The 17,747-nt window shown below is 41.5% G+C and overlaps 1 protein-coding gene across 3 annotated transcripts; it reads left to right on the forward strand.

Annotated features, from left to right (window-relative positions):
• The first annotated feature begins 570 nt into the window (after positions 1 to 570).
• On the forward strand, positions 571 to 17,707 carry TSEN2 (tRNA splicing endonuclease subunit 2). Of its 3 annotated transcripts, none has more exons than XM_063121240.1 (12): positions 571 to 590; positions 3,144 to 3,364; positions 6,533 to 6,614; positions 7,109 to 7,145; positions 7,940 to 8,441; positions 9,051 to 9,128; positions 10,784 to 10,834; positions 12,122 to 12,260; positions 14,323 to 14,359; positions 15,118 to 15,229; positions 16,510 to 16,599; positions 17,514 to 17,707. In XM_063121240.1, exons 2-12 carry the CDS (start codon positions 3,176 to 3,178, stop codon positions 17,574 to 17,576), a joined length of 1,380 nt encoding a protein of 459 aa, XP_062977310.1. In that variant the 5' UTR covers positions 571 to 590; positions 3,144 to 3,175; the 3' UTR covers positions 17,577 to 17,707. The 3 variants fall into 3 exon arrangements, with proteins under 3 accessions (XP_062977310.1, XP_062977308.1, XP_062977311.1); XM_063121238.1 differs by lacking the exon at positions 571 to 590 and adding an exon at positions 2,288 to 2,431; XM_063121241.1 differs by lacking the exon at positions 571 to 590 and adding an exon at positions 2,288 to 2,431 and having other exon boundaries at positions 7,940 to 8,429.
• The last annotated feature ends 40 nt before the right edge of the window (positions 17,708 to 17,747 follow it).

Consider the following 17,747-nt stretch of genomic DNA (forward strand, 5'->3'; position numbering starts at 1 on the left):
GACACACACGCGCCCACTCTTCATCCCAGCATGCGTTCTTCGCTCTCTCCCCCGTTGCCTCAGCAACCGTAGAGGCCCGTAAACCAGTGCAGTCGCAAAACCAAACGGCCCAAGGCCACGCGCGGTCTAGAAACGTGTTAAGGTTCGCTGTCGTTTTGACCCTTGTGGCGGCCGCCGCCCGGGGTGGGGTGGGAGATTTGTCAAGCGCTATCACGCGGTAGGAAAGGTCATGTCTGACGCCCAAGAATAAAAGCGGCCTAGGAAAGAAAACGGGGCGCTCCAATAAGCGCTCCTCAGATACGCGGGTTTGTTAAGCCCTTGCGTGGCGCCCATTTCCCCTCACACACTGCGGATGGTCGATCGGGTGACGTTCTCGCAGGCCTGACATTGCTCACAAAGTCTCTTTCAAACGGGGGAAGGGAGTGGAACCCGCTGCTATTACCACGGAATAAGACGAAAAAACGTGGACGCCATCCTGAGCATACGCTCACAGGAGAGTAAGCCTCATTGAGCTCCACGGCGCTTAAGTCCGAGCACCCTCAGGTCACGTCAGGAATTTACCGCGCAAGCTGATACGGATCTACTCAGAAGTAAGTGCCATGGCGTTCAGTGAGTGCAGCCTAAGAGTTCAAAGCCCATTTCTAGAGCTGTCAGCTGTAGAGTCGCCCTCGAATAGGGGAGGGGCTCCGATGTTCAAAATTCCCGAGATGAAATTAGGCGGGAGGGGGATCTCGAGAGATCAGAGCGCATGCGCCGAAATGTCTTCGGGACTTTGAATCCCGGCGTACAGCGCAGTTATCGCGGTTTGTCCTCCTGGAAATTACGCGTTATTTGAAATCCAGCTGTCGATTGGCTCAGTAATTCTGGGAGGCTACAAAAGCTCAAAGAACAAGCAAAGGGTTATGGTCTAACAGTTCTTTCTCACGACTTTCGGCTCTGCATTGCAGCTCGTAGAATTTTCCTTGTGCGGAGCAAGGGTAGCGGAGATACAGATAATGTAAAAATCAAATACAACTGGGAGGGAGGAGGCTTCTTTTATAGCAGTGCGTTGACATAATCATGACCCTCTACTCATATTGGACACAAAACAACCACCAGATGGAGAGGCTGTGATCGAGGAGCCGTTTGCTTAGTTTCTAAGTGAAGAACTTAAGAAAAATATAAAGCGCCAGATAACAAGCTCCCTTTCTTTGGGAGTCCTATTCTTTCAGTGAAGCGTACAGGAGATTAAACGCGTGGTGGCGGCAAAAAGCCAACAAGTACAGCTTGTCTAGTGTTTGGGAAGGCTGCAGACAATTGAATTTCTTCTACCTGTTGTATCGCTGTTCTTATTTAAAGAATCTGTATCTGAACAAACAATCTGAATAAGGAGTGACCTATTTGGATAGTGTGGCTTGGATTGAGAAGGGAAGCGATAGATGCCGTGAGCTTCGGAAATTATTAACCAATAACGTTGATCGCAGCCAACTAAACTTATGCACAGCCTGCCTGCTTTGAACCTCTATTCTGGGACAGTGTAAAAGCTGGAGCGGAACTGTCCGGAATAACCCCTTTATATTAAAAACAACAAACAATGCCAAAAAATAGTGGTATATGTTACAAACACTTAACAACAAGATTTTAGGACTAAAACTTTTGCCATATTATTATTACTCCCAGAACACATCCGGAACTGAACGGAATGGCCGCTTCCTAATGAGTGAAATCAGGCAAACTCATCCAGAACTAAACGGACTCTGGGAGTTATGGAGTTAATAATATGATATTGCAAAGGTTTTAGTCGTCAAATGTTGTCATCGAGTATTTCTAACACATGCCACGATTTTTAGCATTTTTTTTTAAAAAAATATTCCGTATCGACTTTTACGCCGTCCCCTCTGGTCTCTATATTCTTGCGCCCGCCCGCAGGCTCGCTAACCCTTCTAGGAAAGGAAAGGAAAAGCCTGCCAGCCAGGTGGACTCTTCCGTCGAGCAACAGAACCCTCCCTTGCTCAGAGTGTAAGATAATTTCAAAACACTGCAACGAAAGTAGAACTTGATAGGGGAATCCTATGCGTGCCTCAGAAGTACAACCCAGTGAGTTCTCCCGGACGACGTAGCCCCAGGGAAGTGGGAACACAGGACTACAGGCTCGTTTTACTTTGGCCTTTTATCACCATGGCTACGTGTTTCCACTACACCTGCCACGCATAAGGTGGATGGGAATCAAAACCGGAAGGGTTGTGTATAACTTTTTTTTAAAAATCTCTTTGGGAACCAGAGGCACTTCCTTCTTCCGTCGCCGCTGTGGAGTCGGAGGCGCCCTTTTTCCTGTCGGTCGTGTGGGTCGTGAGTCTGTGCTAATGATCTGTACTTGGATCACGTTCTGTGCCAGAAGACGGAAAGAAGCTTTGCTTCACTTTCTTGACAAAGGGGAAGAAAAGTCAATCAAGTGCGTGTTTTGTTCATTGAGAGTTTGTCCTGGAGGCTGAACAGGGGGAGGACAAAAAAGAAATGGGCACATTGTTCTCCCTTCCCCAAGGGTTCTGTGAAAGGAGCAAGGCTTTGGGTGGGCATCTCTCTTTATTTTGCTTACCCGCATCATTTCTTAAAGGAAGGCTGTAAAAACTGAGAACCCCAAGTACTTGCGAAGGTGCCCTTCTAACTTGCAGTAAAACATGTTCAGTTATTGGTATTTCCATTTCAATGGATCTAGGCAAAGGAGATGTCTCTTCAGCACCCGCACGAAAGTAAAGGGATGGGTTGGTGGGTTTTGCACATGTAGACATACATAGCTAGTTTACGTTGGGTCGGGCCAATTGGTCCTTTCAGCCCAATACTATCCACTTCTGCAGTAATCTGGGATGATAGATTGGGAGAAGGGGAAGATCACAGTTCTTTTAATGCATTCTTTATATGCCTGAGTCACTCCATAGACATGAGCTATTCTATAAATGTTTGAAAATCAGGACATGGATGCCTATATGTTCCACAAAACAATTTGCACTGGTCTCTATATTCTTATGCTAATGCTTTTGTTCTACTGAAATCAATGGGTTTAACCAATTCAAGGAAAAAAGTGTCTTAAATTATTCATTGATCACACCTAAAAACTGTCTGGCTTTAAAATGTTTCAAGTTTTTTTCTCTATTGTTTGCCCATAGATACTGTTGCTGAAAGTGAAGGATAATACAAAATGGCAGAAGCGGTTTTTCATCCCCCCAAAAGGAAGAGAAGAGTGTACGAATCATACGATTCCCCTTTCCCCATTTCTTCCTCTGAGGAAGGAATTCATGGGAGAGTTTACAAAATATGTCAAGCTGAAATTATAAATAATAATGTAATCGTGAAGAATCCTGAAGATATAGAACAGCTGTATAGCAAGGTATTCTTGCCTGCTTTAATGCATGAAATCTCACAGTTAAAAGGTCCAGCTTGGATGCTGACAGTCATTTATTTATTTAGATAATGAATGTTCTGTGAAAACCTGCCAAATCAAATTATTGTCAACCAACTTAAAATATTGGGGGAAGGGGATGTGCATGTGTGAAATGGTTTTATAGCAGGGAAATCAAATAAATATTCTTATTTTTAATGGTTGGGAAGGCAGCGGCAGATCTAGCAGGTTTATACTTCTGCATACTATGCTGGATTTGATGTTTCATAGAGGTGTGCCAGATTGGGGTGCAGGTGAGTTAGTGGATAAAGTCTTGTGGATAAAGCCATGTGGCAGGAAAGAGTTCTGCCTTCTGCTCCACTATGGTTCTACTGGCCTATCTCCTGTATCTTCCAGAGGGCATTCCAAGACATCTGGGATAGAGCCACCCACTGGTTGACAGGCAGTGTCCAGTCCAAACAGCCCTCTTCAGTGGGAGAGCCTTCCCTCCCTCCCTGGACCAGGCCTGCCTATCATTGGTTAAACAGGGTTCCCACTGAGCTCTTGAGAGCTCAGCAGTTTAGATCTTGTTATTTTTCAGATTACTTGGTCAGTTTTCTTTTTCTGGTTGCCCCCTCTCTTTGCTTTTTCTGTTAGTGACTAGGATTAACCTTCGTTCTAGGAAGCAGCCTTGGGTGCTGCAGTGATGATATTATTTATTTATTATTATTATTATTATTATTAATAATAATAATAATAATAATTTGAGGAAGGGTATCTCCTCATCTTCCAAGAGTGGATCTTGTGCTACCATACCTGAGCAGATAGACCCCAATCCCAGGGTGCTACAAGTTCCAGGCAGGTCCCGAGCTCTCCCTACCCAGGATGAAGCTGGGCTGTTGGGCTTTGGCCACTCCTTCAGTGCAAACTGCATCTGGACTCCTGGAGCCCTGCCTTGCAGTCCCTAGCCAGGTTGTAGCTGGGCTCTTGGGCCTTTCCATTTTGGTGCGAAAGGTGCCTGAACTGTTATTTCCCAGCTCACCAATCAGGCATGACCATTGGGCACAGAGCAGCACCCCTCCCCTCCCTGAGATGCAGGTTTTGCTCCATTTCTGCCCTACCCCTGTTCAGTTTCCAGCCTGTCCCTACCTGTACACCATCCATGCAGTGGGAGCAGGAGAAGCCATGGGAGAGTGAGAGGAGGAGGGCAGCATAACTGATGGAAGACTCCTCCAATTCTATTCTGCAGCTACCAGCAGACCCAGTGAAGGGGTCTGCCGGCCTATCTGGGGCCCTTCCCTATTCTTCCCAATGGGTGCCAGGCTTGAATGGCCCACCTCTTCCTTGCTTGGGCCAAGCATATTGTGGCACAGGAAATTAAGGGCACAGTGTCACATCAGGAGGGAGGTGAAAGGCCCAGGTATTCACTGTCCTGTTTGGGGGTGCACAAGACCCATAAAGGGAAAAATGAAAAAAACCCAATAGGCCAAGCATGGATTGGCACTCTGATGTGGAGGTGCTAGCAGCAGCAGAGTCTCAGTTCCTTTCTTGGGACCCCCTCTGCCAGGGAGCTTGCTCATACTTAGATCAAGACTAGCTATAGCTCCATGCCTGTTCAATGGTTGAAGCTGGAGAGTAGGGTCAATGAGGGGGAAGTCAGAGATATCATCCTGACTTCTTGCAGGGCTCCCACAAACAGAATCTGTGAAGCTATCTGGAGGGCCTGTGCCAGCTGGTGCAAGAGGAAAGAGAAAGATGTAGTGAAAGCGGGGATTAGTGTCATGTTTGCCTTCTTCCAGGCTGCACTGAAGCAGTATCTGCGCCTTGACCCTCTGCAAAGATGTCAGCTTCTCAACTGCCCTCTCCAAGGGGTCTAGGACTATCCTTTCCTGTCAGGGATATTCCGACTGCCTTCCTGGGAGCTGGGCGGCAGTGGCTGAGCCACTTTGTCTGCTCTGAAGGTGTTCTGAACGCTTCTGGGCGTAGCTCCACTCACAGAATGTGCAACAATTCTTGGAAAGCCTTCCCTTCCTGTAGCTCGAGTAGAGTACTGGGTGGGAATGACCTGTCAGGGGTCTTGGGATTTCTCCAGGCAGGTCTTGGAATGCCCTCTAGAAGATACAGGAGAAAGGAAAGTTCCTTCCCATGAATTCCTGTTTTCTGTATCTTCTGCAGGGCATTTCACTAGGGTGACCAAATGAAAAGGAGGACAGGGCTCCTGTATCTTTAACAGTTGTATTGAAAAGGGAATTTCAGCAGGTGTCATTTGTATATATGGAGAACCTAGTGAAATTCCCTCTTCATCACAACAGTTAAAGCTGCAGGTGCCTTGCCCTCTTTTAAATCTGGTCACTCTAGTATAGCTCCTGCACTTTAACTGTTGTGATGAAGGGTGAATTTCACCAGGTTCTCCATATATACAAATGACACCTGCTGAAATTCCCTTTTCTATGCAACTGTTAAAGATACAGGAGCCCTGTCTTCCTTTTCATATGGTCACCCTACATTCCACCCACCCTAGTACGTTGATGTACCCCAGTTTTCTTTACAGGTTTCTGCCTCTGCCGTACATGTGGGGATGGTAGATAAAGTTTCTGGGGTCAGTTTATTCCTTTTGTTTTTGTGTAATGCGTTCTATTTTCATGAGATTATAAGCACTTGTTTTCAGTTTTCTTTGTTCTGTTCTGTTATTCTAGTTTGGAGTTCAGGGTTGAGGGGCTATCCGCTTTTTCAGTCTGTTCTGTGAAAGTAGGGTAGCCTTTCCTGCTGGAGAGGATTTTTTTGGATTGGACCTGCCTGTCAACCTCTGGGAGAGGCTAATCCAAAGGTCTTGGAATGCCCTCCAGAAGATATGTAAAGCTTTCCTTTCTTGTCTAGAATCCTGTGAAGCACCATGGCAGATTGGGAAGAAGAAGAGAAGGCAAACTGTATTGGGAAGACAGAGAGTAACTTACGTTCAGCATTGGACTAATACTTTGCTCAAAGGATTTGTGTTTATTGACTGGCTATCATCCACGTTGAGGACTTTTCAGTTTAAAGAAGTATTGCAATGTGTAAGATCAATAATGTGAAGAATATAAAATATGTTGCACATTTCCCTAGAAGTTTCAGGATTTGTATGCTACATTTTGAGCTAAGTGTTGGCTGTTGGTAGCACTGACCTCTTGTTTTTTCTAGGGATTTTTTGGGAAAGGTATTCTTTCAAGAAGTCGCCCAGAATACAATATATCAGATCCTGTGCTGTTTGCTAAATGGCAAGGTAAATGAGTCTGATAGTGAATTAAAAGCACAAAGTGTGCATAGTGATCCCATGTGAGCGGTCCAACTATTGTGTACTATTTTCTATTGGTCCTTAAGTCTCAAGGGCCCAGAAAACAGCATTTGCTCATGCAGTTTTGCAGCAGTGCTATTTGGTTCTTTCCCAGGAGGGTGGCCAGGGGGACAAATACATTTTTCAAACATATTTTCAAGGCTGCTGTAACGCTATGAAAAGGCTTTTAGGGTGCAGTCCTATGCATGTTTAGACAGAAGAAAGTCCTACAATTCCCAGCATGCTCCAGCCAGCATCACTGACTGGAAGGAGCCTGGGAGTTGGAGGAGTTTTTTCTTGTCTAAACATGCATAGGACTGCACGCTTACAGTGCTACTGTTACATTAGTATGAATACATTCTTTGAAACTATCTTTGTTAATTTGCTTACTCTTGGAATATTTCTGCAAAAAGCAAATCTAGTAATTTTGATTTTTATTGCAGATTTCATATTAAACATGCCTATAGTCTCATCAAAAAAGTAAGTGCAGCTCTCATGCTTTATTTGATGCTTGCTACAACTAGTTTATTAATCAGTAATGAAACTACAATTTAATAAGTATTAACATTCCGAAAGTAAGAAATGAGAGCCATTATTTTATAAGTTATCTTGTCCCATATAGGAAAAACGCAGTACTATATTTTCTCATAACTGGATTCTTTAAAGAAACAAAGTACATTTACCTAACATTTACCACATAGCTTTTATGTCCACAGCTGCTATCTGAAAAATTCCTTTCATAATTACCTTCCCAGATGTTAGAATCTTAAGGGCACAATCTGTGCATGTGTAGACATGCTGGCTAGGGAATGCTGGGAGTTGTAGGACTCCACACACACACACTCACACACACGGTCTAAACATGCATAGGATTGCAGCCTAAGATGTCAAATGATCAAGATACTGCTATATTTTTATGATCAAAGGATCACTAAGTGACACTAAATCCTAACAGTTGGCAATGTTTCATTCACTTTGCCCAGACTAGTGTCACTAAGCCCTTGGCATTAGTGTAGAAATTTGCACTGGACCAAAAAGTAAGAGCTTGAGCTGGTGTAAATTATATATTGGTTAATATAATATCTCTAAGCGGTTTAGCTATAAGTATTAAAATTACTTTTTAAAGTACACTTTTAAAAACAATTTCAACTGCAATTTCAGCTGCAATATTAAATTTTGCTGCAGAAACATGAACATTATTGTATAAATTATGTGCTGGCTCAAGCATTCAGGGTACAGCAGATCTTTACGTTCTCCGCTTCCTTTTTCCTCAGGTACCAATGTCATGTTGAATGGGCGAAAAACCTTATGCAGGAGCAAGGACTGGATGACTCCACAATTAACAAAGCCATTCTAAATTACACTGAGCCACTTAATCTGAGTGGAGATGGCGAACAAAACAGTGAGTTTCAGGATGGAGACCCTTCAGAAATGGAGATTGTAGAAGAGGAACCAAAGCTTTTAGTGACTTCTGCTGAAACAAATGGGGATAAAGCAGCCTGCATGGAAGGTGATCCACTCTCTGACCCGCTAGCCAACTGTGGCTCAAAAGAATCAGATATAACAGACTCTAAAGCTGCAGCTAAAACGCATTTTGCAAAACAGTGTCCATTCAGTGTGCGTTACAGCTGCAAGGAAGACCGTTGTGTTACACCAGAATCTCACCTTTTGATTAATAGAGATTATAATCATGAGTATGTATTAATCCAAGAAGAAGAATCAGATTTGTTTCTTGAAACAGCAGCAGCAAATGACAAATCAGATGTAAGGTCACAAGTAAGCCTGGGTTTTTGAGGTGTGTTGGGGAGGGAGGGGTAGTGGGTATAATTTAATAAAACAAACAAATTAAAATGGGCATTTTGACCCTTTTAATATATATATAAGTAGTTATATATAAGTAGTTGGTGTCACTTCCCCCTTTTTTTATTTACTGAAAGTCATCTGATCTGTATCAGCAAAGTGTCATTTGAAATCTTAGATAGTATCTATGCAATAATGATAGGTTAATTTAACAAATCACTCAAGAATCTTGGCATTTCAGTTCTAAGGTCTCCCTAGATCCCGAGTAATCAATTGCCTGGCCCTGGCCTGCCCAAGCTAGGAGTTATATGAATGCAGCTAAGCTAGGGCCATTCAGAAAGGTCATAACCTTTGCCTGTGGACCCACTGTAGCATCACAGCAGATTAGACAATGCTGTCAGGAGGAAGTGTGCCAGGCAGAGGTACGGAAGATCTTAGGAGTTAAGAAGTGAGGAGTCAGAAGAACATTTTATGAGAGAAATTAAATACAGCCCATCGTGCTGGCAGGCCATTAGCTATTGCTAAACAAATAAGATTGATGTTTTGATTGCATCTTTGTAACTTTGGTTTGGTACTTCTTTGCAGCTAATAAAAAAAGAAAAGTTAGTATGCAGAAGAAACCCGTTTAGGATTTTTGAATATTTGCAGCTCAGTCTAGAGGAGGTAAGTTTCATGTTGTCGCGTTTCTTAATCTGCCAATAGAAATATAAAGTATTATGAATGTTTAACTCAACGGTGTTTGCACAATTTTAATCTGTATACTATTATAAATGAATAAATAAATGGTTGTATTTACAAAAGAAAATCTTATAAATTCAATCCTGCAAGTTCTAAAGTGAAGACCTTTCTAGGTACACTTGTGCTTCCGGGGAGACTCCATGGGTTGCTTTGTGTGTGAGTGGAGTAGCCAAGAGACGTTGCTTCAGCAAGTACTTCCATTGTGGGAGAATCATTGTTTAACATCAGTCATAGTAACTAGCTGGAATGACTGGCACATAGGAGCCTGGCTTGTACTGGGTAGTATCCAATGCTAGTCCTATCTAGAGTAGACCTATTGAAAATTATTTATTTATTTATTACATTTATATACCGCCCCACAGCCGAAGCTCTCTGGGCGGTTCACAAAAGCTAAAAACAGTAAACATTAAAGGTATACAAAATTTAAAAACCATCAGAGACATAAAAACAACAGTATAAAAACAGCAGCATCCATTTAAAACAACGGTTCTGGGGTCCATTAAAAAACAAACTTAGCGTTGTTCAATGCCGTTAAATGCCTGGGAGAAGAGAAAAGTCTTGACCTGGCGCCTGAAAGATAACAATGTTGGCGCTAGGCCATAAATGAATGCGATTTAAATTAGTTGTGTCTAACTTAGGCCTCATTCATTTCAGTGGGTTTGCTCAACGTAGGCCTAGCATTTGCCACTAACAACTGGATCAGACCATGGGCCTACCTAGCCTAGTATTGTCGACACTGACTGGAAGCAGCTGTCCAGGCCTCCAGGCAAAAGTTTTTCCAGCCCTACATGGAGATGCCGGAGATTGAACCTGGGACCTTCTCCATGCATAGCAGGTGTCCTACCACTGAGCTAAGGCCCCTCCCCTGGTATATTGTCACCAACTGCTGTGATGTGCAGATCCTTTTGAGGTGGAGAAGCTGACTCTCTTAGTGTCCCAGTTTCTCTCCAGTTCACCTCTTCCAGTTTGTACCTCCCTTTACATTTGAGAGGATTTGCGCCTTCTCCTTCTCCTCCTTCAGCAGTATCCTCCTTTTGCACAGCAAGGAGGTACATACCTCTGGAAGTCCATGGTTTTTTTTAAAAAAAATAGGGCTATCCCAAGGCTAAGTTCTGCTCTTTTCCATTCTGTGGCAATAGGTATACTGCTGTCATTAGCTAGCATGAGTACAGAAAGCAGCATTCTTATGAACAACCCTTCTCAAAAGATCATTCTTTTTTTTCTTGTTTAGTTCTTTTTCCCCCCCACTGAAACTTGCTCAGGAAAATACCTGCAGGATTGTGCTCATTGACTAGAAATATTGCCATGCAATCTTATACATGTCTATTCAGGAGTAAGTAATTATATCTAAATGTGGTGTTCTTTATATTGGGATTGAGCAATCCTGTTCTCATTGTTGAGTATTATGCAATAAAAAAATAGAATGCTGCCTTTTAAATATGATCCCCTGCAAGCAAAGACCTTCTTGTTGGCAATTGTCACTCCCACTTCTTTCGTTTTTCTAACTATGTACATCGTGTTAATGCTTTGTAAAGCAGATGCCATGCACAGAATAATTCTATTTACTGTTTGTTTTGTAGGCTTTTTTCTTGGTCTATGCTCTGGGATGTCTAAGTATTTATTACAATGAGGTAAGATGATGCCTCTAGTCAGTAGTAAGTCATGTGTGAGTGACGTATTGCTTTGGAGTTGCTTGTGAGCATACAATAATAAACACTTTTGTAATGCTTTCTCAGGCATCTTGTGCCAGCTTTTAAAGGGCTGGATACCTTTTCCTTCTTTAGTAATCTTATATTGCTTTTGCCTGATTTGCCAGTCTTTGGTTGCAATCCTGCACTAGTTATGTGTGCCTATAGAACTCAGTAGTAAACATGCACAGGATCGGGCTATAAGTAATTAATTTCAGTAGGCGTACATGGATATAACAGCATGCGGGATTTCAAAATGTTTTTGTATAATACGATTGATCCCAAAACAGATTTTGTGTGACCATGAATTGTAGCAAAAATGGTGAAAGAGGCTCATAAATAAATGATTACCTAATTAGTGAAAGGAAAATGTGTACATGTATAATGCTGATTTTTTAAAAAAATGTTCACAGTTAAGTATCTTCATTATTGACTGATTATCTTGCTAGACTAGATATAGAGCTGTTAAAACTCTGGAGTTTTTTATAAGCTCAGTTCACACAACATATTCCTCAATGGTGATTTTAGAACTCCACAGTGGAGTTTTTACACCACCGTTGAGAAATGTCTTGTCTGATGGGAAAACTCCACGCAATGGTGGAGTTTTTTCAAAAATCACTCCACGGTGAATATCCACATGGTACAGAGGAGAATTCTTGCACAAGTGTTGTGTTGTGCAGAGTGCTCCGTGGAGTTTTCTGTTGCGTTGAGCTGACTTTTCCCACTGGTTACAGAGTTCTTTGGCAAGAGCGTCGAAAGGAGCCACCGGGATTATATATTTTTTACAGCAATGGCTGATGGGATACCATCAGGAGCACTGGGGGAGGAGAGGGGGCGGAGGAACTGTCAATCAAACATCTTGATGGATTTTACTCAACTCCACAGTAGCCCACAGTCACACAGTGGTGGAGTTAGAACATGTGTGGTGAGTACCTCCTAAAAACTCAATTGTTGAGTGGAGTTTTCCCACTGCGTAGAGAAACGTGTTGTCTGAACTGAGCCATAGTGTTAGCTCAACTACAGTTCAAAACCTGGATGGCATTTATGTCTTGCATAACAAACTTTACATTTGGCTTCTGTTTTCGCGGGTATGTGTATTTTTGTAACTTGAATTAATTAACATAAAATACACAGCTTTAAGAATGACTAAGATTGTTAACTCCTGCCAGTAATAGCAGGCTATAATTATGTGCACTATAATTATATGAAGCCATCTGGTCATGTGTTTAGGCACCTTTATCTATCTTGAAGCTATGGGAAGTTTTTAGTGAAGCACAACCCAGTTTCAAGGCTACTTACATGGCATATCACTACTTCCGTTGGAAAGGATGGGTCCCAAAAGTTGGGCTGAAATATGGAACTGATCTCTGTGAGTATTTTCCATTTATTGTTTGCATCTTGTGATTTGAATTTGGAAAAGAGGGCCAGTTCACTTGATGCTAATCATGGATGTGCAGGCATGGCAGAGCGAGAGAATGGTGTGCTGTGGGGTGGGAAGGCAGGTGCATCTGCGTCCTCCACATGATGGCCAGATCAGAATCATCCAAACTGGCCCATAGGTCATCTCCACAGCTCTGTAACATCAGACAACTCTGCAACAAATATGGTTGATGCGAGTGGCAGTAAGAAGGAGAGACCACACACTGGACCACAGTGACAAAATAGTGTGATGCATTACAGACTGGACTACTGTAATGCTTTCTCTGTGGGGCTGCCCTTGAAGCGGCTTCAAAAGATGCAGTTGGTGCAGAATGCTGTAGCAAGGCTGTTGAACAGAGTGCTTTGCATGTGCACCTAACCCGTGCTCAAACAGTTGCACTGGCTGCCAGTTTGCTACTGAACCAGGTTCAAGGTATTATTGTTGACATATTGATCTGGTTTGCATGCAGTGGTAAACCACTGTGGGTGAATTTCCCCGTGGGGCTTGCCGTTTTGTATTTTAAAAAATCAAGCTCTGGCAAGGACACATTGCCGCTTGCCTTTACGTGCGAACATGGCGAGGGTGAGATGTGGGAGTGTTAACAAGCCACCTTCAACTGTAAAACAGACCATGGGTTCTGGCTTGATAACCACCCCAATGACGCACCCTCTCCTGATTCGCACATAACGACAAGCTGCAGCATGTCCCCACCATGGCTTGAATTTTCAAAATGGCAGCCAGAAGACGTTCATAAATAAATAAACTAGTAAGCAAATGTGTTACTAAAGTGATTAAATAGCACAATTTTGTTTTTGTCTGCCTAGTCTCCTGCTTAAATAATCTGTGGTCTTTCTACATCAGTGGTGGGTGGGTGTGTTTCAAATTTGCTGCACATTCAGTTGGGTATATTTTCCTAGGGCATTGAATACTGTGGTCCCATCTCAGTCCTCCCACCCATTCATTGTTGACTTCTTTACATAATAGATGAACAGACTACACTAATTGCGAAATGTTTAATTGATGGGAGTGAAATGTTTTTTACCATAGATGCCAAAAAAGTATTACATGTTACTTATTTATATTATGGAGTATATTAAATGTTACTTATTTATATTATGGAGTGCATTTATAATACAAAGCTCTTTATTATCCTTGTTTTGTTCATCTCCCCCAATTCCCCTTAAAACCTTTGAGCATGATGAGTGGGGCCCCTGTCATTTCTTTGAGGAATTTTAAAAGCATGGAACGTTTTAAGGAAATAGTTTTGTCCAGCGAAAGATCCATTCACTTGTCTCTCAGTCCGTGAGACCAATCTGCACTTAAACAGGCTGTTAATACGCTGCTATAAAGAGTCTGCAGGCAGCATCAACGGTAGTGCATTGGTTTTGTGCCCTCTACTGTAGGAGCATTGGCGGATCCACTTAACTGCTCCAGATTCCTGTCCGTCCACACTCCGTCCTTTCAGAGCTGTGTAATTCTGATCTTGGCAACTCTCTTGAGTGCTCCGCTCTGCTAATTGTGTTCCAGGACTTCATTGTGTGAATGCATCTCTGGTTCTCCGTTTGCATGTGTTTCTCTAGACTGCGAACTCTAGCTAGGAGCAGGTGCAGCCATTGTCAAGAGGTGGGGGAAACAAAAGGCTGGACGTTTTCCATATCCCTTTGCTTAGACGGTTGCAACTGTTTTCAGCTTCTGATGTGTTATGTGGGCATCGGTGAACTACGATTGCAATCGTTCCATGTTTTGTTCCTCCTGGAGATGGCACTGTAAAAGAAATAACAAACCACTTTACTCCCCACAACGTGACTGTATTCATATTTATTGTGAGCACCTTTGCCTCCCAACTGTGGTTTGAATAAAAATTGATCTGTCTATGTAGTGTGTTTTTTAAATAGATTTTCAAATTTGAATAATAGAAAAGCCATGGTTCCTATCCTAATACGACTCCAGATGAAGCAAGCCTGGCATTTCTAATAAGAGCTTGTTTGTTTGTTTATTCTCCCCGTTGCAGTGTTATATCGAAAAGGGCCTCCTTTTTACCATGCCAGGTATACCATTTAGATTTGGATTTATATCTATTTGCCTAAATGTTATGCTTAATTTCTGATCACTATTTGAAACAAGGTTACGTTTTGTTTGTTATTTGAAATTGAATTTTTGCACCATTGGCAACAAAATAAACATGGCACCAAAACAGACCTGGTCGAATGTACACAGCAGGTGGACATTTTTAATAAGCACACTGGGATGAGTGTCTCACCAGAATTTTCCTGGTGTCTCACAGAATAGCACTGGAGAGACAATTATTTTTTGGTAGCAGGGTACCTTGAGAGAGCAGTACCTTGAGAAACACTTGTATAATTGAAATTGCAGAGATACAGTGGTTTCATGTTGACTTGGGTGAAAGTCCCTCAATTCTTCAGTATATCCAGTGTGCATTTTTATTAAGAGCAATTCATGTGGTCTACAAATAACCCATCAAAGTATTAACTTCTTTGAGCAGTCTTCCATAGGTTAATTGTCTTTATTCTACAAATTATGCTAAGTACCTGACTGGAAGTTTTGGGTAGAATATAGTCTGTCTTAACAGATACCTTTGCTTAAAGGAAAGCTTAAGAACATGAAAAATGCACTTACTGCTCAAATGGTCACTAGATTGGCTTCATTCATTGCTGCTAGAAAGAGCCATCAGTTCTTAAATGATTCTTAGCTTGACACGAACCGTACAGTAGCTGTAGTGTAGAGAAGACTGTAGCTTTTGAATACATATTTCAACCCATCCCCCTTCTTTCGGTTTGTTTTCCAGTTATTCTGTGATTGCTGAATTTGTTAGTGAGGACTTTGAAGGATCCTCACGCAGACCTTTCAGCTGGAAGTCTTTGTCTGGGTTGAACAGAACTACAGCAAATGTCTCTAAGGTAACAACTAAAAGGAACTGAGTATTTAAAAGGCCACAATGAAAACTATTATGGAGTGAAGGGTAGCTGCATCAATATAGTAACGGCACAAGGAGAGATTATGGAAATCTGTCAGTAATGGGCCAAAAGGGTCATGAGATACTAATACATTCAGCTTCTTGATTACCACTGGAAAAGCCCTTTGTCCGTAAATTTCTTGTAGAAAATGTGTGGCTTGTCCCATTTTCAGGTATTTTGGAGTACCACTGAGGTTCTTTCAAGTACTTGAACCTGCAATTCATATATCCTAGTCCATTTGTACCTTGGTTTCTTCTGTGCTACCCACTCATGAGGCAGATTTCATGGTCAGCTGTCTCATTTCTAAGAGCAGACCCAGAAGATAGCGGCTAGACTAAACATGAAATATGATTAGTTATACATTTTTTCCTCTGAACCCCAATAATGAATGAACAGCATGTGAATTTCATTGATTGATTGCATTTTTATACTGCCCAATAGCCGAAGCTCTTTGGGCGGTTCACAAAGATTAAAACCATCCAAAATATAAAACAACAGTATAATAACATGATATTAATTCCATCCTTTTTAGCAATCTTAGTCTATATGTGCACAAAATTTCAGCTTTCTAGCTCACGTGTACCTTAACATTTTAAGAGAAAGACATTTAATGTCTTGGAATACTTGTGTTATCAGTTTTCCTCTTTCTAGCTGATAGCAAAGTATCTTGCATATATAATTTACTATAACATAGGTGAGAGAGCCAGATGGTGGTAGTATTACTTAGCACTTTTCTAGGATTTTATTATCTTGCATGTCCTTAACAGAGCATTCATTTTAATATAGTCATATATAATCCCCATTATGTACACTAGGAAGGTTACTAATCTGTAAACAAGTAACAGAACCCTACTAAGTGTAGATGAAGGTTATGCCTGAAATCCAAATGCAGCAAAATGAGATGCAATAAGAATAGGAAATTTGGAGAGCTTCAATATGCACAGGATTCTTTGAGCCCTGGTTTTAGTCAGGATCAGGCAATAAGTGGCTTATATAAAGTCACCCATTTTTTTTGTCTGGGGATTTAAACCCAAGTCTCAATAAAAGTTCAGCGTTGTATTTATTGAACCACAGACACCCTCTGCCTCATTACCATTATATTATACAGGTAAAGAATAAATCTATACTTAATTTCGTAAACTTTTTAAATCCACTTTGGAGAAAATGTTTTAGTATCTTTAACTTGATATTTTGTTGATAACATACAACTTGTTTGCCACTAGGAACTTATGTTCTGCTATTTGATTAAGCCATCCAATATGACTGAAAAAGAAATGTCATCACCAGAATGTCTGAAAAGAATTAAAGTTCAGGTATGCAAGTCCTCCTCTGATTCGTTCTCTGAAGTCAATGACTCCCTCAAAGCACCTTACTGTCTATATAGTCATGGATAATATTTATGTAATGCTGTTACTTCCTTTATTCAGTAGACCTATGCATCAGATAGAGCTGTGAAGAACATAGATAGCTATCTGGTTTGAGAACAAATGTGTAACATCTGGAAATGCAGTTGAGTGCAGTAAAAAACTTTTTTTTTTTTTGCTAAACTTTAACTGAATTATCTGAGCATTTATGAGCAGCCAGTTCTCTAGGGGCTAATTAATATATTAGAGAACAATGGAATACAGCTTGATCTAGTTTCTTCCTGTAGATGTTACAGGAGTGATAGAGCATCTAAGTACATGAAGCGATTTCTATACCACTCCAGTAACAGATAAATTGCTCTTTAGCAAGCAATACAAAAAAGTTTTAATCATGCTGGCTGGGAATGATTGGAGTTGTAGTCCCCCCACCCCCAATTTGGAATGCACCAGGTTGGAGAAGGCTGATCTGGTTCCACACTTCTAAGGGCTTTGGGCCTGCATATCTTGAACAGCAGCCTGCCATGCAACATAGCAAGTTGGTGTGAAGCGTTCATCAGAAGCTGAGCTCATGTACCAGAACAGCCGCCCCTGAAGCTCCTTAGGTGTTTCACAAGTGTGTGTATTTGTGGGTGAGGCGGGTTGGAAAGAAAGAAATAAGGTGGATGAGAATTCAGAAAAATCTAGAACTCAGCCGGATGACACTGAGAATGCTAAGTTCCTGCATCGATGAGTTGTTGTCTAATCCCAGAAAGAAGCTAAAAAGGACACTTCGCACTATAGGAAAACCATATCATGTCAGCCAAGAATAAGATCAGTAAATCTACTTTTTTATTATTTAGTAATCAATGGCTTTTTTTTTAAAGGAACTGATTCTAAATCGTTGGGTCTCATCCTGTGAGCGTAGTGAACAAGAGGAGCTATGCTGAAATGGATCAGGAAATTGAGTAATACTGAAATTATTGCAATCAACTGTAAAATGTTTATTTTTGTAGAGCTGTTGGTGCATGGTGCCTTTATATTACCTGTACATAATATAAAGCAATATAATACAAAATAAGACTGTGTAAGAGTTTTTTATAAAATGCACACACATACTG

This window comes from Elgaria multicarinata, chromosome 3, assembly GCF_023053635.1.
Source record: "Elgaria multicarinata webbii isolate HBS135686 ecotype San Diego chromosome 3, rElgMul1.1.pri, whole genome shotgun sequence".
In the NCBI taxonomy this organism is placed as follows: Eukaryota; Metazoa; Chordata; class Lepidosauria; order Squamata; family Anguidae; genus Elgaria; species Elgaria multicarinata.